General features: G+C 39.1%; 1 protein-coding gene across 1 annotated transcript; it reads right to left on the bottom strand.

Annotated features, from left to right (window-relative positions):
• Positions 1–1,274: 1,274 nt before the first annotated feature.
• OSGIN2 (oxidative stress induced growth inhibitor family member 2) lies at positions 1,275–21,828 on the bottom strand. The gene is made up of 6 exons (XM_084217578.1): positions 21,569–21,828; positions 18,488–18,642; positions 13,656–13,792; positions 11,796–11,987; positions 11,039–11,130; positions 1,275–9,087 (listed from the first exon to the last, which is right to left on the bottom strand). Exons 1-6 carry the CDS (start codon positions 21,610–21,612, stop codon positions 8,040–8,042), a joined length of 1,668 nt encoding a protein of 555 aa, XP_084073704.1. The 5' UTR covers positions 21,613–21,828; the 3' UTR covers positions 1,275–8,039.
• Positions 21,829–26,534: the final 4,706 nt, after the last annotated feature.

The following is a 26,534-nucleotide window of genomic DNA, read 5'->3' on the forward strand; positions in this document are numbered from 1 at the left end:
GGAGCCTTCTGCAACAAAGTAAAGGCTAAATCCTTTGCTGCTCAGACTGCAATCTGCTAGGGGCTCAAGCAAACCTGGTGGCGTAGCTGAGAGCACTCTCTTTTTCATATTTTATGGTTTAGGGCTCTGGCTTTTCAAATCCAGTTTCCCAGACAACTGAATTAACCAGCTTTGATACTTTTTTTTTTATTTAGTCTTTAAGGGTTGTGGGTCCCTTTCAGCTCAGAATATTCTAGGATTCCAACTTGAGGGTATCTAGTAGGTGATACAGGTGATATAGTTTGATTTGTAATCCAGTTTCTGCTGCTGTCTAGTTGATGAAAAGCCTGCACGTAAGTGCACCTCAGCTTCTGCTGTTTTAATATGAAGTTAGGCTTGCATTAAAAGGTTAGATGTACAAACCCCTTAACCATGGCTTTAATTGTAACAACCAAATTCATGTTACAAGTCCTACTCATTATTCTGAAGTCTTCCTTCCATTTTAACTTATTTTTTGTCATGATTTTCACCTCAATACATTAGAGGAAATATGCTTGTTGGCTTACTGGTTTGGCCTTCTGTTACTGAAGTTTCTGAGGTAGATGGTGAAGGACATAATTACATGATCCAATAAATTTCAATTTCCAATAAATTACATCAATATCTGCCTTATCCCTGGAGCTAGAGCATTAATTAACCTGGTATTTCCTCTATGGTATAGAACATACTACTCTTGTAGGCTAACCCTACATTAGGTAGCTAAACCCCAGGCAGGTACTCACACACTCCCCAGCAGGATGGGAGAATCACAGAATCAGAAAAGAGGATGGAAAGCTCATGGGTTGAGGCATTTTTGTAGGTGAGACAAAGGTTATGAGCACAAGCAAGGGCAATCAACTTTGCATCTTGTGGTTCAGAAATTTTGCTGCATGCTCTATTTTCACTGTGCAGCTTGTGCTCTCTGGTTTCAACCATTCAATTTCTGGGTGAGCTTTTTTGGTGCTGCTTTTCTTGAGAAGGTTAAAATAAGTTCAGTAAATCTGAGAGGATATCTAAGGTTTCTTTCATCTGCCACACTGATGGTCTGCAAGTATGCCCACTTTTTTGACAAAGTTATGTTCTTCACCTTAAAAATATATCTAAACAGAAACTTCAGATCTTGTTTCTTACATTTTTTGTATGTAACCAAGTTTGAGGGTTTGTTTGGGATGCTTTTTTTTGGTAGCACTTAATACTTTTGTTCATGCTGCTTACAGGAAGGAGATGCACACAATATATAAACTAAATAAACTTTTTATTAGCAAGGCTCTTAACATACAGTCTTGCATTCAGTTGTTTAGCTGATGAAAACAGTTAAAAGCAGATTGAATCACTCTAGGTACTACTAAAACTGTGGATAGGTGCTGGATCTCTGCATAAGAACATGTTTAGTTTTCAGTTTAACTCACACCAATTTCAGCTGACTTCCCACTTTCTACATCAGCTGGGGAAGCCACAGGTTTGGGTTTTTTTGGAGACTACCAAGATATTCACACTATAGAAGTGTGATTTCTGTTTCTGTCCATTCACATCTATGAGTCTGTCCTTTTTTCTCCTACCCTTAACTCCCCCATCTTCTCCCAGAATGGTGGCGGTTGTGCGTCAGGGCTGCCCTCTCCTTTGTCATTAGACCAGTTCCTATATGTGGAAACTGTATTTGCAGAAAGCTTGAGTTCCTTCATCCAGCCACCTCCCCATCACCTTCCTCTGAAATGCCAAGTCCCTTCCTTGCCTTCATTCCTGATATGTGCTAGGCTCTATTCCATGATAAATCCTAACTGAGACAGTAGCTGAAGCTTCTACTGTAGACCTATCTCTAATCCACTCCCCATCTTGCTCCAGTCCATGTTATACAAATGATTTCTCAGTCCATATTTTTCCTGTCTCTCCCTCTCCCATGAAACTGAAGGGAGTCTTGCACCCTTTTCTCTTGTTCTTTTCCCTTTCTTGAATCAATCCTCAGTCGCATTTGACTACATCTGGTTTGAGTCACAAATTCCCTAACTGATTTTTGCTTGATTCTCAAATTCCAGTTGTGTTCTGTTTGTTCTGGTATCTCATTAGAATTGAAGCCAAATGTGCCAAAAAATGAACCCTCTTCCTTACCATTATTCCTCCCTCTTCCTCTTGGAATCTCTGATTGCCATCACCACATTCCAGAGAGATAGTTACAAAAATGCTACACAATATCAGATATCCCTGACTAGCAACTCTCTCTACCACTTGCTTTAGCGCTCTGCCCGTTCTGCTCTGCTGCAGCTCTTATTATTGGAATCTGTCAGTCATTGGTTTCAGTACCAGATCCATGCAAAACACCTTTTCCCTCATTCTGAACACTGCAGCTCTCTGAACGCCTTTTCCTCTGCAGTTTGATCTTTCATTTGACTTGAGTTCCCTACTTCTCAAAATCAAAATAACTGACTTCTAGGTGACACTATTTTAATTTTTTTGCCTTCAGTCTGTAATCAGTTTTCACACATTAAGATAAAACAAGCCTAGCATGCAAACTACAGGAATATTTATCATCTAATCAAAAGAGAGGTTTTGCTCACAAGTTGTTTACAGAAAATATTCTGTATGTGTTTACATTGCTCATCTTAAAAAAAAGTATGATGCAAGAATACTCTGGCAAAAAATGAAAACTGGCACTGCCACACACAAAGAAATTATATTTACACATATCTCCAAGTCCAGGGGCATTATGTGTAAGCAAACATAGGTAGATGACTACAGTTCTTTATGTAATTTCAAACTGGAATTCCAGCATACAACGAGCATAGCAGGTCTAACAGAAATGGGCAAGGCCAGAGTTTTGACTCAGTAAATTGTGCCAGGGAGATGTAAGGTAGCAGGATCAGCTCTCAAACAATAGCTCACTGTTCACACAGCAGCTGGTCTTAGCATCCAAACCGATGAAAAAATATTCATATATCTAGTTAAAGGACAACCTAAAAAATGCCAGGATTCTATAGTATTTTGTGAATACATAGCAAACCTAGTTGTTATTTTTCGTTATGCTGGCAAGTAAGTCTGCAGAGGGTGTCTAGGGACAGTTTATTGAAGCATCTACTGTAGGCTGGTACTTATTGCCAGTGATCTCAGAATAAAGAGATGGAGGAGGAAGGTGCAAATTACAGTTATTTAGTCTTCAGAACAAGTTGTTTCCTGGTTTTGCTGACTTCTGATTACACCTAGGTTTTAAGAGTTGGTTTATGATGCCCTGAAAGTACAAAATTATCAGTTAGAAAATTACCTAACATGCAGACAAGTATAATATGAACTCATTCAAGGTATGCTTGAGCTGAAATGTTCTAGTGTCTGTAGACAAAACCATCTTTAAAACAGCACTTAGATTCACTATAGCTACTAAATAACACTAGAAATGCTTTCCCCCTTGCCTATAATCCTTGTTCCTTACACCAAATTCATCCTTGACCACACAATTCTTTGTGTAATTCAAGCTTCAAAAATAAATTAAATTGAAACTCCCAGTGTATCACATTCCCAAAAATACTCTGTTTCAGGAAAAAGGCTGTTTATAATTCCTCACTTCAGGTTTGTACGCCTAAATGTCACCAAAGCCCTTCTTTTCCTGTCAGATGCTTCAATTTCCATTCTTTCTGCTAAGTAAAATCACTTCTTATAGTTATTTCAAACAAGACTTTTCTTTGAGGTTGGGCAAGGAGAAATGAGAAAAATATTTATACAACAAGCTCTCACATCTCTTGAATACTCCTGTCTTGCTCTCACTCTAAAGTAAGAACCCAAAAATTAGGACAGAACATTGTTATTGTAAGGTTCTAATGGATCATCTAAATTAAGATGTTAACAGTATAAACCTTTTGGCACTTTTGGTTCCCTAACTTACTCAAAATTAAATCATTACTATATGGACAGTAATAAAATCAGCTGCCTTTAAAGCAAATGTGTGCTACTTCTTCCTGTTTAGAAAGATCTGGGAGCACTGTCAAGATCCTGTTATTACAAGATACTTGCTTGCTTCTCAGAAGTACAAAATATGGTAGCAGAGTAACAAAGCCTTATCTCTTGGCACCCCAGGTCGCTGATCTGGTCCTACAGCTTCGTCAGCAAAGACAATTTCTCACACACGTTACAAATCCCAGGCCAGGTGTTGGACAAACAGCTCTTGTGCAGAGCTCTTGTCACAGCCGCACATCTGCCCCCAGGAGGATGGGACACCCCCAGCCTATTGGTACTTCAGCAGCTGTACATCTGCACTTCATACTGCACACGTTCTTCACAGCTTTCCTCCCATCATCCCTCACTGGTCATCACTTGTCAGCTGTGAAGACTCACTGCAAGTTTGCAAATTTTACTCCCTTTCATTCTCTTTTAAGAGCATTTGGCCTGAAAATGGCCTTTCCTTTCAACTGCCTATTCAGGTCAGGCCTGTCTCAAAATTGAGGTTTTAGTTTGATTTCCTCCAGCTTTGAGTAAATACTCTGGACTTCTAGCTCTGGCCTTCTTTTCAGTTCTTGAGCTGTGAGAAAAAGAAGCTATAGCCACCTCCTTCTACAAAATGAGTATTTTTCATTATGCAAACATCACTCTATGAAATTACTCAAAAGAAGTTGCGTACATCCACCAGGCTGGAAGTAAAATACAAGAATTCCCTATGATAACAACAAGGGACCTAGAGCTGTGGAATACACTTTGGTGTCCCTTTCTCAGTGCATAATCACTGTTCCTGCAAGCCATACTCTTCATGCAGTCACTGGCGAGCTCAGGCTTCTAGTCCAAGACAAAGCCCATTCCTGAGAGAAGAATCTGGTGATGTTGTCACCACTCTCTCTGGATTACTTGCAGAGAGGATTCCTCTGTTTACTCACTTGGGTGAAACTTAGGCTTACTCCTTTGTGGAAAAAGTTTTAAGTACAATTCAGTCAGAAGAGGTACTGGAAAGAGTCAGATTGTTAGGAAATCTTACTCCCAGTTCAGCATCTGGACACTACCTGAAATACTCTTAGCAATAATTTAACTAGAAGACACATTCACAGCATTAAGACCCAAATCCAAGTGTAAAAGCTGTTTTTCCACTAGCCTATTAGAAAATACACAGCACAGGTTAACCCAGCTTTAAAAATTCTGTAAATCGAAATTAAATTACTTCAGCTAAAAAATTATGTTCTTCCTGTCTACATTTTTGTGATAAATCTTAAGTACTAAGTACGCTTTTTAAATACATGTTTAAAAGTTTATTCTTCTCATGAATGAAAGAAGAGCTGAAAGAAACAGTCTCCCTTCTGTAAATTATTATATTACACAGGAAATTCAAATGCTTGGGTTTTTTTTTTTAATCTGAGAAACAGATTCCCCAAAAGACAACTACTTCAGTGCCAACATCTAATTCACAATAAATGCAGTAGGTAAAACTATCTTAAGGCAAAGGCCGAACTTTTCTATTGCCTAGTTCCTCAAAATACTAAACAGAAGAGAAACAGAAATTTCTCTCAAAATCAGAAAGGTGAAAATTAAAAAGTCTAGCTACAACTTGAAATCTAGCAATTCCTAGAAGACACAAGGTGATCTTTTAGCAAAGCTTTGGTTGAAAAAAGTATTTTTACACTGGCTTAATAAACATGACCACTGAGATTTCTCTGCCCAACTAGGGAGTCTCACATGCAACTTTTTATCTCAAAAATACTGACAAGATTGATGAAAAAATAAAAGCAGTTGAACCTCAAGGTGCTGTAAGATTGCAGTAAAAGATATCTGAGTAAGAACAAAGATCTCTGCTACAAAATTGTCACTACAACACACAGAGCTTGTGAGTTGCTGCAGCAGCTGAGGCTAGAAAAGGGGCTGAAGTTTTTTCCCCCTTTTGCAAAATAACTGCTAAGTAAATCTCTTTTTTGTTGGCATTTTAAATGTCTCTTGTGATTTTGTGAAAAAGCTGTAACATGCCATGTGTTGTATTTGGACATTTATATTGATACAAAGCTGCAAGAATTTAATCACAGTGCAGATGTATTCCCAATAACTAAACTGCAATAAAATTCTATAATCAAGTATTTAGCACTTAGTTAAAATTATTAGGTATCACAGGTTTAGAATTGGTTTCTATATACAGATTTCTTCCAGAGAAGAAAAATTGTAGAATCTCAATTAAAATATGAAAAAACAAGCTTAGGCTTTAGTGGAATTAAAATCAGCTCAATATCAGTATAAAAAAGTACCTTAACTAGTATTGACAATACATGGCTAAAGCCAACTATGTGGGCAATGCAGAAATTGATAGAAATGCTCCTTTGTGTTTATGCTATTAAGTGGCTCTACACTAAAATTTATTATTAGTAGTAGCATAATATCATAAATTATTTTGACTTCCACTGAAAATAGTAATTTTAATCCTCGCATCCTTTACCTTTTCAACTTCTGAGTAACCTTTTCAAATTCTGAGTAACTTACTCAGATGCATAAAGACCTGCAGTAGCCACAGAACCCTGTAATTCAGTAGGCACAGAAAACAGGCATTTATTGAATATAGTTATCTACCATTTATGAAAGTTAAGGCAGATGGGAAACCAGCAACCACTAGCAGTTTCACAAAGCCTAACTTCCTTTTTAAAATCTGCTGAAGTTCAATATGGAGATTTTTAATCAAGCAAACAGAATACCTGAAACTAACACAGCATTCTTGAACACAAAAAAACCCCAAACAGAAAAATAACACCCTTTCCATCATATTGGACCCAAATGAAAAATTTGGTAAAGAAACAGTTAAGACCAATCACTTTTGTCTATTGAGAGTTCTGGGAGTTCACTTTCCTAACTTAACCTCTTGATGGTAAATAACCTACAAGTGTGTTTAGTTGAACTAACTACTGTAAAACCCAGCAAATGATATCTAGGTCTTACATTATGGAGCAGAAAGATGGATTCAGAGGTAGGTACAAGTTAAGTCTTTGTCTTTCATTAGAAGTTTTAAGATTTAAAGGTACTATTGCATGTTTGTTTTGAGATTGGTTTGTTTTTTAGCTGTCTGTAAGATATAAGCCTTTCTTAAGTTTCAGAAACTGCAAGCTAAAATATTTTACTATCATGTGTTGCTCTAGAAAAAAAAGAGAACCAATTTTTGGCCAAATGGGAGAATATCTATCACCCACCCCACCTTCATCAGCCAAGTGATACCATTCAGTCTTCCTGAGCTTGGAACCAAAACCCCTTAATTTTCTTATGTACCTAATTTTTCAGTAGTACACTAGATATTCATGATATTGACACTGTAATAAGAGCACTTCCATCAGTACTTTATTGTTTATGTTAATGCGTATTCTCAGAAATGTACATATCACTGTAGGGGAACACCTCATGTTCGTCTTTGTGCACTCACCCAAGTCTAGGCATAGTGTGAAGAAACATTAATGGACTGTGTTGTGTCAAATCATTAAAGATTAAATGGGAATGCTTATTCTTTTATTCCAATTGCCAGGATAATTTAAAACTGTTGAGGAATACTTCTTGCTTACAGAAGTCCTTCTTATAGCAGGAACCATTTTACTAAGTGCTCATTCCAAGTATTACTGTGGCAAATAAATAAAATCCTTGTTTCAAGCAGAAGGCTCCAGATTTGCTTTGGGACAAAGAATCACTTTGTACTAAACAAGCTTTCTGCTTTTAGAAGTTATTTCAATTTCATGGTAAGAGTATTCTTGTCACATTTGACACTAAAACGTAAAACCACTCTGGTAGGCATTGCCTTTCACAGATGAAGTCTGCTCTTGTAGTTAAGCAAGAGATGACAAGGCAGGCCAAGATAAGTTAGTCTTATTTTCTGTTTATCTGGAAGCAATTCCAGTTGAGATCAGTTGAAATAGCAGATCAATTTTTTGTATTTTTAAAGAGTGAAGTGTCATAATATCAGCATCCTTTACCAAGCAATACAAGCGCAGGTTACTTGTACACAACAGAAATGTGACTGCTATCAACTTTTGCTGCCAGTGAGTTTTCTGTTAAGACTACATCTGTAATCCTGGATGTGAGAGTTTCTAATGTCTCGTTTATGGTACCCCCTCACCTCCTCCATCCTCACTTTCAATCAATTCATGTTTCTTCTTTTGTCTTATTGCCAAGCATCGTGCAATGCCCAGGGCACCTCCTTTTAAAAACCGTACAAAGTTGTCTCCCACCAGAGGCCCTAAAGCAAAGAGGTTGGCTTCTTTAGTGCATTCGTAAGTGTACGGATCAATCTCTATAGGATTGCCCTTGCATGTGATGGGCTGATTAGAGTGATGACCTATGCTATGTCCTTGGTCCTTTAAAAAGAAAAGATTTGGGTGAGAACCTATGAGAACTAAGGCTACAGAAAACTTCAAAATTTTCTTCAGTCCAGAGGCACTCTGAAGAACACATTTCATCTCAGGCTTGAAGGAAAGTACATTGTGTTCAGGGAAACTAGTGTAAGCAGAATGTTGGTTAGAGTCCACGGTATGAGACTGAGTACACATCATGTGATAGACCTTATGGTATTCAGGGTAAAGCTTTTTAGGTAACTGTTTGAAAATTAGGCTTGTATCAGTAACTCTTCTGCGAAACACATGGACTACTGGGATGTTGTTGTTATAGGCACATAGCACTGCATCAGCTGCTGTTAGTCCAGCACCCACAATCAACACAGGGTCTGCCTTCCCACGTAACTTTCCTTTGCTGATTGCGGCTCCAAAGTCAGACATGGAATGGAGGACAAAAGGAAAGTCTTCTCCTTCAACTTGCAGTCGGCCAGGAGAATCAAAGGTTCCAGTTGCAAGAGCCACATTCTCAGCAAAGAGGCAGAAGGGCACATGAGAGCCATCTGTTGCTCGCTGATAACCTCTGACTTCCCAGTTTCTCTTAATAAGCGATTTCTGTCCATCTTCCATTTCCAAGTGCTGTGTTGAAATATCTTCATTTTGGTGACTCCTACCTTCATCATCCTTTTCTCGGTAAAGCCTGGACACTGATGTTATGTAAACATTGTCTCTGAAATTCTTTTGGAGGCCCATGACTTTAACATAGTGTTTATAATAACAAGCTATTTCCTCTGGCATTACTCGATCACTCTTTATATTTCTGAAAGAAAATTGAATGGTTCTGGTTAATAAATAGACCTTATTGGTAATCTGAATTTCAGATATGATATACCACATGACAAGTCAAGTTCATGAGGAGTGAATCTGCTCAGTGTAAATGACACTGAGTTCAGCATCTTTAAAGACATTTCATTTATTTGTTCTCTTGTTTCCTGATACACAAGACCAGCTAACTTTTAAACATACTTGTGTTTATACAATGTAAATTGCTATGGTGATTAAGAAATTAGGTGTAACAAAGCTCTGGAGTATCACAGCAGCTCCATATGGAAGTGTTTTACAAAGTTTAACATCACAACTATCAACAATACAGTATTGGCTAAACTTGTACCCCATGAGAATACACTTACTTATGATCTGATTAATTAAATGTCATAGTTAAGTGCTAATTTTGAAACTCTAGGTTCAATATGTTACTGGAACCAAGTAGTCATTATACTTTACAAAAGACCTTTCCCTTGGGTACGGTTAAGTTCAGTATCAAATGAAGTAGTTCCATGTCACATGAATGAGCAAAGCAAACATGACACAGAGTGTTAATGCAACTATGTAAACAGGATTGTGAGGTTCAAGTGTTCAATAAAAACCATTTTTGCACTGCAACCCTGCTATTACATCTCTGCTTTTCTCGTGATTATTGGAGTCTCATTTATAAGAAAAATAGCTGACAGTGTAATTATTTGGAAGAGTTGCATGAATTTTGCTGTTTCTTTAGAAGTAAGCTCTAGGAAAAGGGCAAAACAAACTGTAGTGAACATGAGCATTGCTACTAAATTACACTTAAAACCGTATTTACAAATAATCAGGGTATTCATTTTCTTAGACTAACAATATAATAGCACATGTTCTTTTAATTGCTCACGTTACTACTCTGGAAATCCTCATGAGATATTTATTGGAAGAGAATAATGTGACAGCGTGACACCTCTTGCAAGGAAACTTAGGAAACTATTCTACGTAACTCGAATGTTACATTATCATCAATCCTTTTAAATAAGCTTGTTTAATTGTAGTATAACAGGTCAGCATTTCTGGTTTTAGCATTGTTGAAAACTATAATACATAGCTTCAGATAATAAGCAGCTTATGGGATTTCAGTTAGGCAAGGAGGCAAGATTGCTGTGGTTATCTAAGAAAAGGATTAAAGAACAAAGCTACAGTTTCCTCACTTCAAGGGTTGTCCTGAAATGAGTAACAGTCTGCCCTTAAAGACATATGCTCAAGTAACTGTACTTCTTCTTTTCCCATACATGGTACAAAAACCAACTTCCTTTAATTTTGCTAGAACAAAGTAAAAAAAAAATTAAATTTTAGAAAAAGCTTATGTAGAGTTCATCTGCTGACACAGACCTTTATGAACTGAAGTAAAACCAGTGAGCTTGCACAAGATTAAGTTCTCATGTTTTTTCAAGAAACTTATTGCTAGAAATTAACACCGAAATACTGAATTATTCTCTTAAAATTAAAATTCATTGATTTCAGGTGCTGCAGCTTTGCCTGTAAAAGCAAATGCTGAAATATATAACTTCCTGAACTGCAAGAAAGCTGGTGTGCACAGCAACTTCAGCTGCATGGGTGTTGAAAGAGGAACTTGCAATACCTCCCTTCAGTGGATTTGAAATTCCTTCCTCCATCTTCCCTCACCTCTGATCAGAACTGTTTTCAGCAAGTGCCTCTTTCTGAAATGCTGCTGGAACACAACGCTGCCTGTACGTTTGCTTTCAGTGCACTCACCAGCAATTATTCTGCCTGACTATTGTCCAGTTTTTTCCTATCAGAATACACACAGCAGAAGAATTTCCAGTGCCACCAAACAATTTTAATAAACTAAACAAGAAGCCCTCCTGTGAACAGTGAAGTTTGACTATTTTCCAGTTATCTGGATTTTTATAACCACTGGGATTCCCAAATGGATTCTGCAGTATCTTTACCTGCGTTTGCTAGCTGCCCACTCCTTAAAGCTGAGGCCAGGCAATTCCATCCAGTCTCCAAAACTGATGGTTAGCATAGAGCCCTCCATGGACTATGGAGAAAATATGAAGATGCATGATCAGACACATTTCAAATTCAAATTTCAGTTCAAATGTAGAACGTAAATTTAAAAAAAAAAATTCAAATGTAAAAACCAGTGAAGCTCTTCTCATTGTACTCATTTAGAGCAACAAAATACCAGAATGCAACATAAAACCAGGACATTAAATGAAAAACTGAAGAACTGTTTCTGTGTTACACTTAGATAATAAGCAACCACGTGAGCTAATAAAGAAGGTGAAGAGAGAACATGTCAAAGGGAGACTAAAAGCAAGTTATTTAAAATCAAAAAAGAGAAAGGAAACACACAATGTGAAAGCAGCATCATATAAAGACACCAACATTTAAGATTGTATATAAAAGCACCAGGAAGCAATGCAGACAAGAAAAAAAAGTAATAGGCAATCCATTAAAATTCATTACATGTGAACTAACAAAAAACCTAGTAATATAAAACAGCACTCATGGTCACAAACACCCAAGTAAAAGGCAACTTCTTCCTTTCTCTTATCCCCCACTTACCTGGGCTTTGCTAATGAGCAGCTGAAACTGCAACTGGCACTACCATCTAAAAAAGCCCTAGAGTAAGGCAGTAAGAAAAATCCCAAAATACACAGTTATCAAGTTACTCTAGGAGCGAGATGAAATTTTACTCACATGCCAAGCCCCGCCAGGTGGTCCTTTTCCAAGCACTATGTGGGGAATATAATTATGCTGTTCTAACTTCCAGTGCAGAACAGGCGGGTAGTCATAGCCAAAGTCAGCATCAGGGTGAAGCAACGTATCAAAAAGCACTGCAACTGGGTTTGAGGAGCGTCCTTCCAGGCCTTCTGACAGGTACTCCAGATCCTGAAGGATGACAAATTCCAAACTTTTAATGTTCATCATGCTATTCTGAAGTGCAGAAGTTGAATTGCAACAGAAAACACAATTCAAATTGCATTTTAGGTAAAGGTATTTAATGTAGAGATTCTATCAAAACACTTTTCAGAAATAACTGCTATGATTCAGTTCTTTGTAACTCTGAATAGTACATCTCACTCATTTAAAAATTATATGTTAATAACAGCAATTCTGGGGCAAGTCAGTATTTGCAGAACAAAGAAGTACGTGGACAAATAGAGATCAGAGCAACTTAGTAGCATCTATATTTATAGACAACAGACTGTTTCTAACAAATGACTGCTAATATTTCTAGGAGCCCCATTTTGATAACGCAAAATTGGAATCTAAAAACATCAAGCTTTAAACATCAAGTAGAAAAGGCTCTTTTGACAGCTCTTAGCTAGCTCCAACACTAACTGTATAATATCTTAAAATCATGAAGATAAAATAAGCATTATTTTTAAAAAGTAAAACTAGGATTATTTTACACACCAGTTAATGTTGAGAAAAATTTCTAGAACTTTGTAAAGTTCCCATTTCAGCATCTATTAACCAGTCTTATTCTAAAAATTGCAATAATTGCAAAAATTATACAATAGCAATTATTTGAAGAGAAAATAGAGATTTGAAGAAAGAACTAGACATAAGACCAATTGTTGCTGACAAAGTCAGTACAGCTTAGCTTCCTAATTAGTCAAAATATCAGGGGGTTGGGAGAGGATGAAGTACATGAAACATCTGTAGCCAAAACTTAGGCAACCTACTCTCCTGCAAAAGAAAAAGCCCTTGAGACCTAGAGTAAACATCACATGCAAATAGCACAGCACTGAAATAAAAACACCCTCAAAAATCCAAAGCCAAACAAACTCCTATTTACCCCCTACAAATATAAATCCATGTTTGTATTTCAAATAAATTAGTTACAAAGGCAATACAGTGACACTGTCAGTAATCCATCAGGAGTACAATGAGGTGAGTGGAAAACAGTGTTAACATGGCAAACCAATGGACAAGCAGAAAGAAAAATGCTGGAGAAGATTAAACAAATCAAACCTGACAGAAAAATTGGACGTATACATGGCTAACAACTACAGCATAAGAGCAACTATCAATACAACACAAACACTGAAGGATGCATACTGTTCCAAAAAGAAAAAAGGATTGTGTTTATAGAGAATATATGTCCCCAGTACAACTAAAACTGAAATCTTAGTAAGAATTGTAGTATTTAAGAATATTTTGTAATATTTAAGAATATTTTAACTTGAACTACGTGTACTTTATGTATGTTAGTAGCATGTGGTCCTTGGTGATAGTGCCCAAACATCCCAGGACATGACAACTGGAATTCCTGCATCAGCCACTAACCAAGTCATGCTTTAAACACTCCTGGCAAGCAGTAAGAACACAACAAAGAGCAGACTGTAAAACCAAAAAACACCACAAACTAAAAGCCTTCAAGAGCCCCAAACAACACTACACAGTCCACAGTCCACAGTCCACAGTCCACAGGTTTGGATCTAATGGTCATGAGTTGATTCTATTTAAATTAACAGAATAACAAAATAACTTATTAATGCACTAATGCTTACAGTAGGAAAAGAGCTAGACAAGAAGGCAACCAAAACTTACTTGGTCAACAATGGAAAGATGTCGAGCTTCTTCTAATTTTGTATGTAGAATGGGGTTTGGGTGTATAGCTTCAGGAGACAAATATGGCCTGTATCCAGAGAGCAGATAAGAAAGGCAAATTCCTGAAGGTCCATTTCCTATTAAAGAAAAAATTCACTGCTTTAGTAAAAATGTTTATAATCTACAGTTTGTTAATCACTAAATATACAGCAACAAAATAATACTGAAGTAGCCTAATGCCAGACTGTCTTGATTTCAAAGCAGTTTATAAACTTTGCAGTAAAATAGAGCTTTTACAAGGACCATCCTCCAAATATAGAGAAATTTTTTTTTTCAGTTAAAGAGAAACAAGCGTGACTTTTACACCAGGAAGCAAAATGCATATAAAGAAGTTCCCTAATTTACTATGTCAAATTCACTACTGTGTGAAAATGGCCTGACAGATAATGGCCTGCCTGTCAGTCGCAGTGATAACTGAATATTATTGCCATCTTACAATTTTGCATTCCCACAGGCACTGTACAACACAGAGCACAAAGACTATCTGGATTATATTCTCTTCAGGTCTGTCCATAAAATAAAGGGAAGAGAAGCAGAAAGCTTAAAACTGAAAGTCAATATAGAAGTTACAGACACTGCAAAACAGCAACATAAAAGTTAAGTGACCACAGACATCCTGTAGGTAAGTGGTAGAGAAAAAGAAACACATTTAAGTTCACATTCATTGTTCAGGAAGAGTATCAAGTTAAAAACTTTAACCAGCTTTGTAGCATTTTCAATTTGTATATGTGTATTGCTGCAATTTTTATAGACAATTATTTTTAAAATGTTATTAAAAGTATGCGATAGATGGAACCAAAACATTACCATAAGGTAAATATTCCTATTTATTTAACATTATTAAACGAAGTAGGGGACCATATTTATCACATGCAGATACAGAAGTAACATTCATATTGCAAAATCAGACATCAAAAGTTACAGAAAGAGAAATCAGAAAAGTATGTGCTATGATACAAAATTTAAATATGTGGCCATGTGTTGTTATTTCTATAGCTCCTCTTACTCATTAACTGAATGAAAAGCACAGTGTTCTCCTAATGAGCCACTTGTCAGTACTTTGTCTTTGTTTGGACACATGGTATTTAGCACACACTGCAAATTCTGGGTTTAGGTTATTAATTCATTCATACTTTAACATAGCAGGCATTGTTGGATGTTTGTTCTTACTTCCTACCATTTCACCTCTTGATGTCAAGAATTCACAGCTCATTAACTTTTCCCCATCACCTCTGCACACACCATTTTCATCACCTGTTAACAATTCCATTTCTCCAATGCCTGTCTCTTCTCCTTTTCCTGATTCCTCAGTCCTAAATCCCCCATTACTTTGCTGAGGCCCTGTTTATTCCCAGTTTTTTCATACAATGGATCTCTCTTTCCTCTTTCACCAGGCTATACTCACCTGGTCCCCAGTGGCAGAAAATCCCATACTTTATTACAATTCTGGGCACATAGACTGGTAAAGCCATAGGCTGCAGGAAAACATCTAAAGAATCTAAAGACAGTGAAAAAGATCTTTCTTACTCTCACACTGTTCTGCCCTCTCGCAAACAGATCAACATAAGATAGCTGGATATGCTTCAGTCCAGGAATTTGAAGCTTAAAGAAGATGCAAGCCCCTCCTGTCACCCATTTGCCATGAAATAGATGTGAGAGAGAACTGCAGCAATACAGAGAAACTATCCATAACAAAATCAAATGAAATTATGAAAACACTTTAATCATACCAGTAATTCACAAGCATTTCCTTGGCTGAATAAATTCTTAATTGTTTTTAGAATTATAACTTGAATGCAGTAAAGAATTTTTTAATGTTTTTACAATTGCACAGCTAGCTTTATTTTTCCATTGGGATATAAAGAAAGCTCATCCACAATGGAAAGAGGAAAATGTGTGCATAGCCAAGGATGCCATGTTAAAGTGAATTCCTACTGAATAAGCCTAAAAGAAGTAAATGGTTAACAAATGTCACCCAAACAAAGACTGGCAAAGCCCAAGGATGGGATGGATGGGTTATGTCTATGGATGTCTTAAAGGGATCACTTCACAAGGATCCATCCTTACACCACTGCCAACTTTAACCAGCCTAACTTCTCTCTGAATGCAAATTTATTGAGGTTAAGTCCAGCAGTGTGCCCTGATGGCCAAGAAGGCCAATGGCACCTGGCCTGTGCCAGGAGCAGTGTGGCCAGCAGGAGCAGGGAGGTCACTCTTCCCCTGTACTTTGCACTGGTGAGGCCATGCCTTGAGTGCTGTGTCCAGTTCTGGCCCCTCAGTTCAGGAAGGAGTTTGAGAGGCTTGAGTGCGTCCAGAGAAGAGCAACGAGGCTGGAGAAGGGCCTGAAACACAAGCCTTGTGAGGAACGACTGAGGGAGCTGGGGGGGTTCAGCCTGCAGAAAAGGAGACTCAGAGGTGACCTTATCACTCTCTACAACTTCTGAAAGGTGGCTGTAGCCAGGTGGGGGTTGGTCTTTTTCTCTGGGCAGCAACTGACAGAACCAGAGGACAAGTCTAAAGCTGCACCAAGGGAAATATAGGTTGCATATTAGGGAAAAGTGATATCATGGAAAGAGTGATAAAGTAGCAGAATGGCCGGCCCAGGGAAGTGGTGGAGTCACCGTCCCTGGATGTGTTTAAGAAAAGACCGGATGTAGCACTCGGTGCCACAGTTTAGTCGAGGTGTTAAGGCATGGGTTGGACTCAATGATCTTGAAGGTCTCTTCCAACCTAGAGATTATGTGATGTTAAGGTGAATTACTGAGTCACTGAGTTCCCTGAATTTTTCTGGGACCATCCAGAGAGCTGATCCAAACCCAGCTCCTATTCTTTAAGCAGACTGAATTCAAGGGAAAGGAAATCCCTTGAGGATATGCTGTTAAGAACACACAGGATGAAGGTTCAGCTGCAAGGTCTGCAATGAGACTTGCTACGGTTTTCTCAGAAAATTCTTGGGAAAAAGAGAAAAAAATCTTTTTGAAATGACAAATTTTGGTTTTTATTTGCACACAGTGCCTCCGATAAGATATTAAAAGATACTACTATTACACAAACTTTATTTGTACAATGAATAAAATCAGAAACCCCATGGTCCTGTTCATTTAAGAAGGAGTTGGAAGTTTATTTCAATATCAGCAAAATCTTCTCTTGATCAACATCAAACTGTAGTACAATCCCTTTACATTATGTGTCTAAATTTAAAGCAAATATTCAACTTCAAGTATCATAACAGCCTTGTTATTTGGCTAAGAACTGACAATGTTCCACATAGTAATGATCAAAACTGGTGTAGAAGATAAAAATGTTTAGCATAGAACACATTCTCAACTTAAGAGTTTCAGCATGAAATTGTTCAACCCTGATGGAGTACATGCGTTTCTTTCCAGGTACACAGCTACTGCACAGAAGTTATTAAACCAGTAGAGAGTGTGTTCATATATGGGGGGGCAGGGGGGATGACAACTATTTTCATGCTCCTCTGCTACATTATCAAATCATTTTAGATCCCATCAAAGGCTCTTCAGTGATAACAGGCTGTCAGTGGAGAAGATCAGCTTGCAAGGTGGCTCAAATATATCTGTGAAGAAGCATTTTGATGATGGAGAAGTGGTCAAGGCAGCTGTGTTTGGTGTCAGCACCTAGAAAGGTGCTCTAGACAAAGCAAGTATTGAGTACAGGTATTTGCATAACGCATTTTGCAAAACAGTGGAAACTGAATCATAAACCATATGACAAACCTATACTAAGGCTGATGAAATGCCAGGACACTGTTCTCTTCAACTGTGATGCAGAACTCGTCACGTGATTCATGTCTGTCACACACACCTCAGTCTGCTCCATGAGCACTATTTTAAACTATCATAAAGAGCGCTTTGAGAACAGGCACTGTGCAAACGCCAGTCTTTCAATGTTGTGGAGAAACTGTGAACACAATTATGTTGCAACATCAATCTCCAAAATATTTGCTTGTTTACAGGTAGGTACTTGCTCTAGTCTCAACAGCTTTGGACTAGAATATTGAAAACCTTCTTTACTTCAAATCTTTTCTTTATTCCCTCATGAAGTCATGGCAAGAATGAGCTGGTGATCTGCTGTCGTTGAAAAACCTCAGCCCAATACACATTAGGCATAATACATTCTCAATTAAGTTGTGTACCTATGGAGCCTCCTCCCTCTGTTACCCTGTCATTTTACAAGTACAAGACCTTAAGTGTTCAATCAAGACTACAATTTATTATTTAAAACTAGCCAAGTTGAGCTGGATCCATTTTGGAAAAGATGGGAGAATATTTAGATATTAGTGATGGATGCAACAGAGAAAAAGGCAATTAATGACAGGTTAGCACCTAACCAACACAGAGCACACATTATGCTTCTCACTCTTCCACATCACCCCACAGATTTCTACTGGTGTACCATTGACAACCTCCATGCATACAGAAATAGACATATCACATTAATCAAAACATGTGTTATCAACACTAGAATCAATACAGTTCTTCTGTTAATACTCCCATATCTGCTGCTAAATAACACAGCTGATTTTTTCAAAGCACAATTTAAATTCAAATATACTCCAACAAGTCCCTTAACATAATATAATGCTACTGTTGTTAATTATAATACTGTTATTAATTATAACAACTGTATTGCTCTAATAAAGATCTTCACTATAAGGGTTCTAAGCACTAGTTATTGATACATTATTTATGCAGCAGGTTGATAAAGGCAATGGCAGTGACAGTGAATCTTTAAAAAGGGAAAAAACTCACCTATTATTACTACAGGCAGGGTAAGAAGGGAGTCGCCAGGCAGAACAGTTTCTTCAATTAAAGGCATTCTTTTAATCTTCCTCCCAAGACTGTCACCAAAGTACTGAACAAAGGAATTCAAAAGCTGTCCTTCGGTTTCAGTGCCGCTGTAAGTTCTAATTAAGAAGGACAGATGGGAGAAAACTAAAATGAAACAGTGAACTGTTGTCAGAACAGTCTCTTCAAAAATAGTCGCTTTTGATGTTTTTCTTTAAAAGCTAGGAAACTGGTGAAATTGAGACCAAAACAGATATGTTTTATCCAATCTACACAATTTTACTCTTCAGCACAGCTTTTCTAACAGAAGATTTTTTAAAACTACTTTCTCCTAGCAAAGTCTACAGAAGGATAACAAAAAAGCACAGATGGCTCTGCAGAAGTGCAGATTTCTAATCTCAGTTTATACAAAGCCAAAGTATAGCCACAAGCATTATTTTGATCCCACACAGAGTAGAACTCATTCCTCATTATCCTTATCAAATCAGGAGATACACACTGCCTAGCCAATTAACAACATTAAGGCCAGACAAAGCCTGAAGGTACCTTAGAGCAGCTAAGGTACAACAGCAGTGTTCATATCCCTTCCTGCTGGCTGAGCAGCACACAGGACTTCACTTCAACATATCTGCATTCAGAGAGAAGTGAGGCTGGTTAAAGTTGGCAGTGGTGCGAGGATGGATCCTTGTGAAGTGATCCCTTTAAGCCCTAGACATAATCATCCTACCACTATTAAAAGTTTTTACAGAAGGAATTGCCATGTAGTCAGGTCAGCTCCTGCACAGCTGACTGCTTTCACCACTGGCCATTTTCCTAGATTTTTCAGTTCTTTCTCTGAAAAATACACTTAAGTTTCTCTTGTAACTCTTCACCACGTAGATGTGCTTCTAGAATACAAAGACTTGTCTTATAATGTTTTCTATTTAATTATTTAGGAGTCCTTTCTGAAACCTTTCCAGGTCATTGAAGAAGCACACAAACTATCAGCCTAACTAGAAAGACAGAGTCAAATTAAAAACAGTCTGTCACAGTAGTTATTTTGTCTTTTGTGAAGTAAGCACAACCAATTTTTAATCAAAAATACCTGTATCAACAAAGGGATATTTTTCTAGAAAAATTTCTAAAAAACAATTCTCTTTTTAAACATGGTAATTATCAATAATAAATAAAAGTACTCTTATCTATTTCCTAAGACTTTGCATATCCTAAAGCTATTCTAGCATTTCAACAATTATTTTCTACACAGGATCAAAACTGTAAGATGCTGATCCAATTCCCAGGGCCTTCAAGAAGCCACATAAACCATGTACTGCCTCAACTCCCACAGCACCCAAGATTCTGTTTCAAAAGCCTTTCCTCAGTGGGGAAGTCTGAAGTAAACTGGAGACAGAGCCGTGCAGTAACAACAGCAGTAGCACAATCTGTAACACATCTCTCTGATGGCATTGTTAAAAAGGGTGGGGAGATATTCTGAGCTTGCATTTATTTTGGAAAGTACTTGATATCACTATTCCCTGCAGTACAACAGAAAAAAAAAACAAGCAAATTATTTGCTTAGTGTTTGATTACAGCTGCACATTAGCTCTTGCAGACACCTAACATCCAAACAGCATGAGTTGGATGAAGACGAGGAGTCAGAGAGGGGATATCTAATTATCATTCTGATTTTTTTTACCTCTGCTTTTAGAAAGGAGCAGGAAGACTGTTTTATTTTCCAGCCTTTGCTCAAAGTTGACAAAGGCATACTACCTTATGTTTTGCAAAAGACAGGCTTAAGGCGAGCATGCCTGCTTTAGTGTGGCTTTACTATACTTGCTGTGCTTGATGGAACATAAAACCAAAAAAAAAAAATCTCAAAACTTCTTTTAAGAGATATATGCACAATGCTGTAGAAGAATCTTTTAACAATAAAAAAGTTGCTTCTATGCAGCTTATTACCGAACTGGTGATTTTGCACAGGAACATCTGCACACAATGTGCAGTTTCTCGTTCTTTGCACCAGAATACCTGCACACCAAATGCAGTGCATACGAAGGAGTGTTGTCAGCAGTATGTTCTTCCTTTGTAAGAACATCATACAAGAACCTAGCAAGATCTGAAGTTAGGGGCCACTACCTTCCTAAACTCTGAGCAGCACTGAAAGCCACCAAGTACCAGCAGTTTTTATCTTGATAAAACTCACGGTAGACAGCTTTGCAGTGGTGGGGACTTGGCACAATCACCTACGGCTCCAGTCCTGCAGACATGCAAGTGGGCACAAGATGAGCCAGTTTCAACACTAGAGCCTAATTTATCTTATACTGGTCACTCAAATAACCTAGGGAATTACATTCTGTCAAACACACAGATTCTAAACATATGTAAAAATGTGCCTTCATGGTTTTGCCTATTCTTTTTTAACCCATTAAGAGAAAAAACACAGCATACACATAACAATTTTTCTCCCATTTGAAAAAGCTAATAATAATAATTTGATAACAACGCATAATTTGTTGCAAGTTATTAAAATAAATGGTACCTTTCCAGGTAGCCGTTTTGAAAGACGCTAGAATACACTGCGTACTTTCAGGAAAAAAAAAAAAAAAAGAAGAAACGGACTGTGTGTGGTGGGCGGTTAACAGAAAACTCGTTATATAAAAGGAATCTGAATTTGGTCTCAACCTCTTCGAGAAGAGAATTAATTCACCACTGCCAGACTGTTGCATTTCATTCAGGTAAGCGGGCGGAGCGGTGCCCCTCGGGGCCGGCATCCCGGGCGGTGCAGCGCTGCGAACCCCGGAGCGACACCGAGCATCAGCGGCCGCGGGCTGCCCCCGGCCCGGCTGCGCCTCGGCGCTGCCCAAGGTCACGGCGCGCCCGCCCGGGCCCCGCCGCCGCCATCCCTTGCTCGGCGGGGCCGTGCGGGGCCGGCAGCGCCGCGGTCGCCGCCGCAGCCCCGCGGAGGCCGCAGCCCCGACGATGTCCCCGTCCTGCCCGCACCGCCCCCGCCCGCTGCCCCGCGGCCCGGCTCCCGCGCCGCCCCACCGCCCCCCGCCGCCGCCTCACCTGAAGTGACCGGCCAGGGAGCAGCGGCAGCACCACACGGGCATGGGGAGCGCCGGCGGGGCCCAGCGATGAGGCTGCGGGGGGACACCGCACGCCGGCTCCCGCTCCTCCTCCTGCCGCCGCCACAGTGGGATCCGCGCCGCGCGGTCCCTCCTCCCGCTCACATGCGGCACCGGGTCACACGCGGAGGAGGAGCCGCCGCCAGCACCGGCAGGGAGGAGGGACGAGCGGAGCGAGGCAAAAGGAGGAGAGGAGGGAAGCGGAGGGGAGGGGAGCGGGGAGGAGAGTACCGCTTCCCCCCGCCGGCGCTGCCGCGGCCCCCCGGCCCTGCTCCCGCAGGAGGATGCGGGCTGCGCCGCCTCCCCCGGGGAGGGCGGGCAGGCCGGCCCGGCGCGGGCAGCCCCGGCCTGGCGCGGGCGCAGGGTCGGTGGAAGGCGGCGCAGGGCGCGGGGCAGCCCCGCGGCCCCGTGAGGGGCTGCCGTGCCTGAGGGGACGCGCACCGCGCTGCGGGGCCGGCGCGGGAGGGCCCCGGCCCGCAGCGCCCTGCTGTGCCCCATCGGGGTTCTCGAGAGACGCGCATGAAGAAGTTGACAGAAATCAAACAATTAAAAAATTTTCGACGCACCTTTTGACTAACAGCCACCTATTCGGGAACAATGCTTCATATATGATCAGTTAGTAGCTTTGAATTGTGTCTTATCGTAAATATTTTGCAGGAGTGCTTATCTGGGGAGAAAGCATTCCTTCCCTAGTCACACCCGTCTGAGGGACTGTGCTTGGCAGGAGCTCAGGAGGTCATCCAGACCAACCCCGTTACCAGGCAGGGCTCCCCGGGCCAGCTGCCCAAAGCCAAGGCCAGATCACTTTTGAGTATCTCCAAGGATGGGGATTCATGACCTCCCTGAGCAACCTGCTCAGGTGTTTGACCACTCTGACAATCAAAACGCTTTTCCTTGTGTTCGCATGGATTTTCCTGTCTTTCAGTTTGTGCCCACTGACTTGCATCGTTTCCCAGGGAACCACTGCATTCCCTCCCATTTTCTGATTAAGTCTTCTTCTTCCTCTCCCATTTATGGATTAAGGATTCCTCCAATCCTTCTCTTCCACAGGCTAAACAGTCGCAGCTTCCACAGGCTAAACAGTCCCAGAAGCTTTCTAAGCTTCTGCTCATGTAGTCAGTCTGCTGAGACACCAATGTCTTACACTGCTTTTCTCTCTCAAAGTCTACCAGACAATAAGAGCGAATGCCAATAAATCTGTGACTATTAATTAAACAATTACAGCCTTCCGCACAGAGTTAAACTTCACAATTAGATATTTCTTCATTGTGAATCTGTTCTATAAATCCACAATATCAAGATCTTACAACGCTGTGGAGCTGCTGTGTAGCTGTTGGCAGCTGACAGTCCCAGTTCACCTCAAAGTTGCTCATTCAACACTGCCATGTCTGTAGTCAGAGAATATTTACTGTTTATTAGTCTGGTCTGGTTCCAGTACAAAGAATGACTTTATTAGATTTGTATTCTGTAAAAGCTTAAGGTAAAAGAACACAGGAGCTGAGCTGTACCACTGAGGAAATACAGAATATTGATTAAAAAAATCTATATTTTGAAAGGATGAAACATATTCAGTTAAACACATTGTTACTTCAGTGCAGTACCACGTCTAATATGTCATTAGACCAGAATTAGCAACATGAAGTTGTATTTAGCTTGCTCTGTCCTCAAAAATACTGTCTTTAGTCCAGGAAGCTATGTGAATGGTTTTTTTGTTGACCAGATAACTCATACTATTTGAATAGTCATACTGTTTTATTAAGGTTGTGTTCTGCTTTTCAGTGAGTTGCAGAAAACTACAGCAGAAATTGAAAAAAACTATTGATTTTTTTCACATAATAGTTTGCTCATAGTCAGGACAATCTCCTCCCATACACAAAACTCCATGTCTTCAGGACCTCACATTTAAAGGAAACTAGCTGTAACCAAGCAAAAGTTTTTGGGGTTTCACCAGTTACTTGGTGGCAGCATCAAGTGACATTGACTTCAAAATCAATGTATTAAGGATGTATTTGGCTTTAAGTACTGCCCTTATTTCCTCCCACAAACCATTCTGGCCATCTAGAATATAACACAGAACCTCAGCTGTACTGGTCCTATTATTAGTTTGTGCTATCTTTATGTATATACACTTGAGAAGGAAAGCAAACACTCTGTGTTCATGTCTAAGGTCAGTACAAATGTTCCCCCAGCATGCTTTCACATTTAAAATTAAAGGATTATATTGGACCTTATGTTTGTGATATAAAGGTGGTTTGGAAAAAGTACTAGTGGGGCCTCCTTGGAAATTATGTTCTGCATGGATTTTCAATGAATTATGTTTCTCCCAGAAATAAAATTTTCTGTTCCCTTTAAATTCTACATGTTAACTTGGATTTTTCAAATGTCTTAGTTTTGTAGTTGGGATTTATTTAAATTCCATGTGTCAGAATAAAATATATTTTCTTTAGATGTACCTTTCTATTAGTTTTTTTCACTAAGGTTGGAACACATGAGAAGAGACTAAAACACATGAAGCCATAGCAAACATTTTCTCACATTTTAAAGGTATCTATTTTTCCTGTTGAGTTCATTTGTTCTCACATTTTAAAGGGATCTATTTTTCCTGTTGAGTTCATTTTTGTAAAGAGATTTGGGCAGTTATTGTCTGTTAGCTTTATTCCAAATCTTTGCATTTTAAATCATGCTAGCCAATTAGCTAATTTAAATATCCTTTCTCTTGCTAACAGTTATGATACTAATTTAGGTAATAAAACTGTACATTTGTTCAAGAATATTCTTTTTTCAAAATCAATTTAATTTGAAAATATTTTTCCTCAAGTATTTGGGAAGTCATTATCTCAACTATTGATGTTGGAAAATGCATTAAACAGCCTTTTGTTAAGCACAAGGGTATTATTAACAAAACTTGTAGCTTCTCCTGATCAACTGTCTGGTAACTAAATATGTTTAGTACTTGATGCTGCAGAATTCTTAAAAATCCTGCCTGTGGTGGGAGCATCAGAAGAGGAGGCTGTTGCCTCAAATCAGGATGCACAGCATGGGAAAAAAGGACTTCATCCTCTTCTGTAGAAGTGACAAGGTCAGTGAATAGCTGAAGAATGATTCTAACTGTGTGCTGAATGCAACCTGCACCTTGTCATACGGCATGGGAAACAAGGAAAGTGACTGCAACCTTCTGGTAAGATTCCCAGGCCCCACCCACTGCAATATGAGATTAAAGTACAAAATAAGAACAAAATAAACCTGCAAGGCTTCAAATGTCACGACAGGATTATTATCAACTCTGTCTGAATGAATAATGCAGTGTCTCAGCTCTGGAGCTTACCCAGGACAGATGTCTCATCAAGAGCAAACTTGCTCCCAGTGACATTAAATGACTCCAAAAGATGTGTGAACTGCAAGGCCCAGCAAGTGACAGAGTAATGAAACATTTTCTGACATGAGCAAATAGAAAGTTTGCCACAAGCCTGTGGCACTCAGCCTGAAGCACGAGGTGCTGAAAAAAGGCCAGGAGAGATTAGGAAGGGTTGAGTTTATTTGCTCTCAATACTGTTAAGCAAGATGGCAACTAGACAGCCTAGCTGAAAAACAACGCTCTGCCTGGCCAAGTTTAAAAAAAAAAAAGAAAAAATTGTAAAATTGGGAGAATCTCAGTGAAGAAGTTCTGTTGCAGTTGTAACAGATCTTGCCAGAAAGCCAAGATTCTTGTCAAGAGGGACCAAGAAAAGATGCTTATAAAACTATCTTAAAGGAGCAAGTCTGTAAGGTTCCTGGGATATTTTCATCACCTGTGAATAAAGTTATTTTCAGTGGTCCTTTTCAGATGTTACTAAGTGCTAATGAAACAATACTGGCTTGAGAATAAAGATTGAACAATTTCTGTGTCAAAGAATTATCTTACTAAAAGTTATTATCTTATTCTAATTATCTTACAGAAGTTTTGACGGGACAGTTTTATGGGCCTTTTGCACCTCAAGGTGCAATTTTCCTGAACATCCCAAAAGGTGTCTATGTAGTATTCTGTGATTAAAAAAGAGACAAAAATTCTGCCATTGGTTTAACTGGGTCTGGAAGGTTAACATAGTTCTAAAAGTGTCAAAACTGCATTTGTATTCATGTTAATTTCATGTTTCTCAGTTCTTCTGTTTTGAAACACAGGTTGTTCCCAGCCATTGCCCAAGCTGCCTGTTATGAAAGTCAGGTTGCATCTCTTGGGGATAGTGCCAAATCCATGGGGAAGCTTTGTGTACTCGCATGGATGTTTGAAAAGTGTGAGGAGAAGATTGTGTGCCAACCAAACTGGTCAAGGCTGGCATATACAAAAGCCCAAAGGGTTTGAAGAATATTATAAAGAATGATAATAATAGTTTTCAAAACAAGGACAAAACCTCAGGGGTTGAAAGAGCTGAAATTATTCAGTTACTGTAGGTTGAGTTTATTGGGCTCCAGCCTACTGAAGGGTTTTTGTTGTGGCCTCTGCATTCCTCCCTCCTTTAATCTATTCAGAACCCAGTTGTCATAAATATCCTATTGCTTTTTCTACTTTACACATTTCTTTAAATCACACATGGATTGTACTGCCGAAGTTGGGAGTGAAGGAGATTATGGGAGAGAGGATATCAAGTAGTAAGAGATGGAGCATTCAAAAATAGCTCTTAAAGATATTTAATTAAAAAGGAAAATAAAGGCTTTCATTTACTGAACTGGACAATGCAATTACTTACTGGGTCATAGAGTAACAGCTATTTTTTTCTTTGCTGCTTTTCCTGTTATCTGCAAGGTCTATTTGTAATATTTTATTTCTGATTGTGTTCTTAGGAGAGCAATGTGTGTTTGGGTGGGCACTGCTGTCCTGGAGCCTTGTTCCTGATTAGGCCTTTCAACTTGTGCAGTAAACCAAATTCAGT

The sequence above is a fragment of the Fringilla coelebs genome (assembly GCF_963513975.1).
Source record: "Fringilla coelebs genome assembly, chromosome: 1".
Classification (NCBI taxonomy): Eukaryota; Metazoa; Chordata; class Aves; order Passeriformes; family Fringillidae; genus Fringilla; species Fringilla coelebs.

Excerpts from the sequence above, each read along its gene's own strand:
- OSGIN2 (XM_084217578.1), bottom strand. The coding sequence starts at position 21,612 with ATGCCCGTGTGGTGCTGCCGCTGCTCCCTGGCCGGTCACTTCAG. Across the intron at positions 11,131-11,795 it reads CACCTGGCGGGGCTTGGCAT|TCCATGGAGGGCTCTATGCT; the intron begins GTGAGTAAAATT and ends TTTTCTCCATAG. Across the intron at positions 9,088-11,038 it reads TGGGCAGCTAGCAAACGCAG|AAATATAAAGAGTGATCGAG; the intron begins GTAAAGATACTG and ends ATTTTCTTTCAG.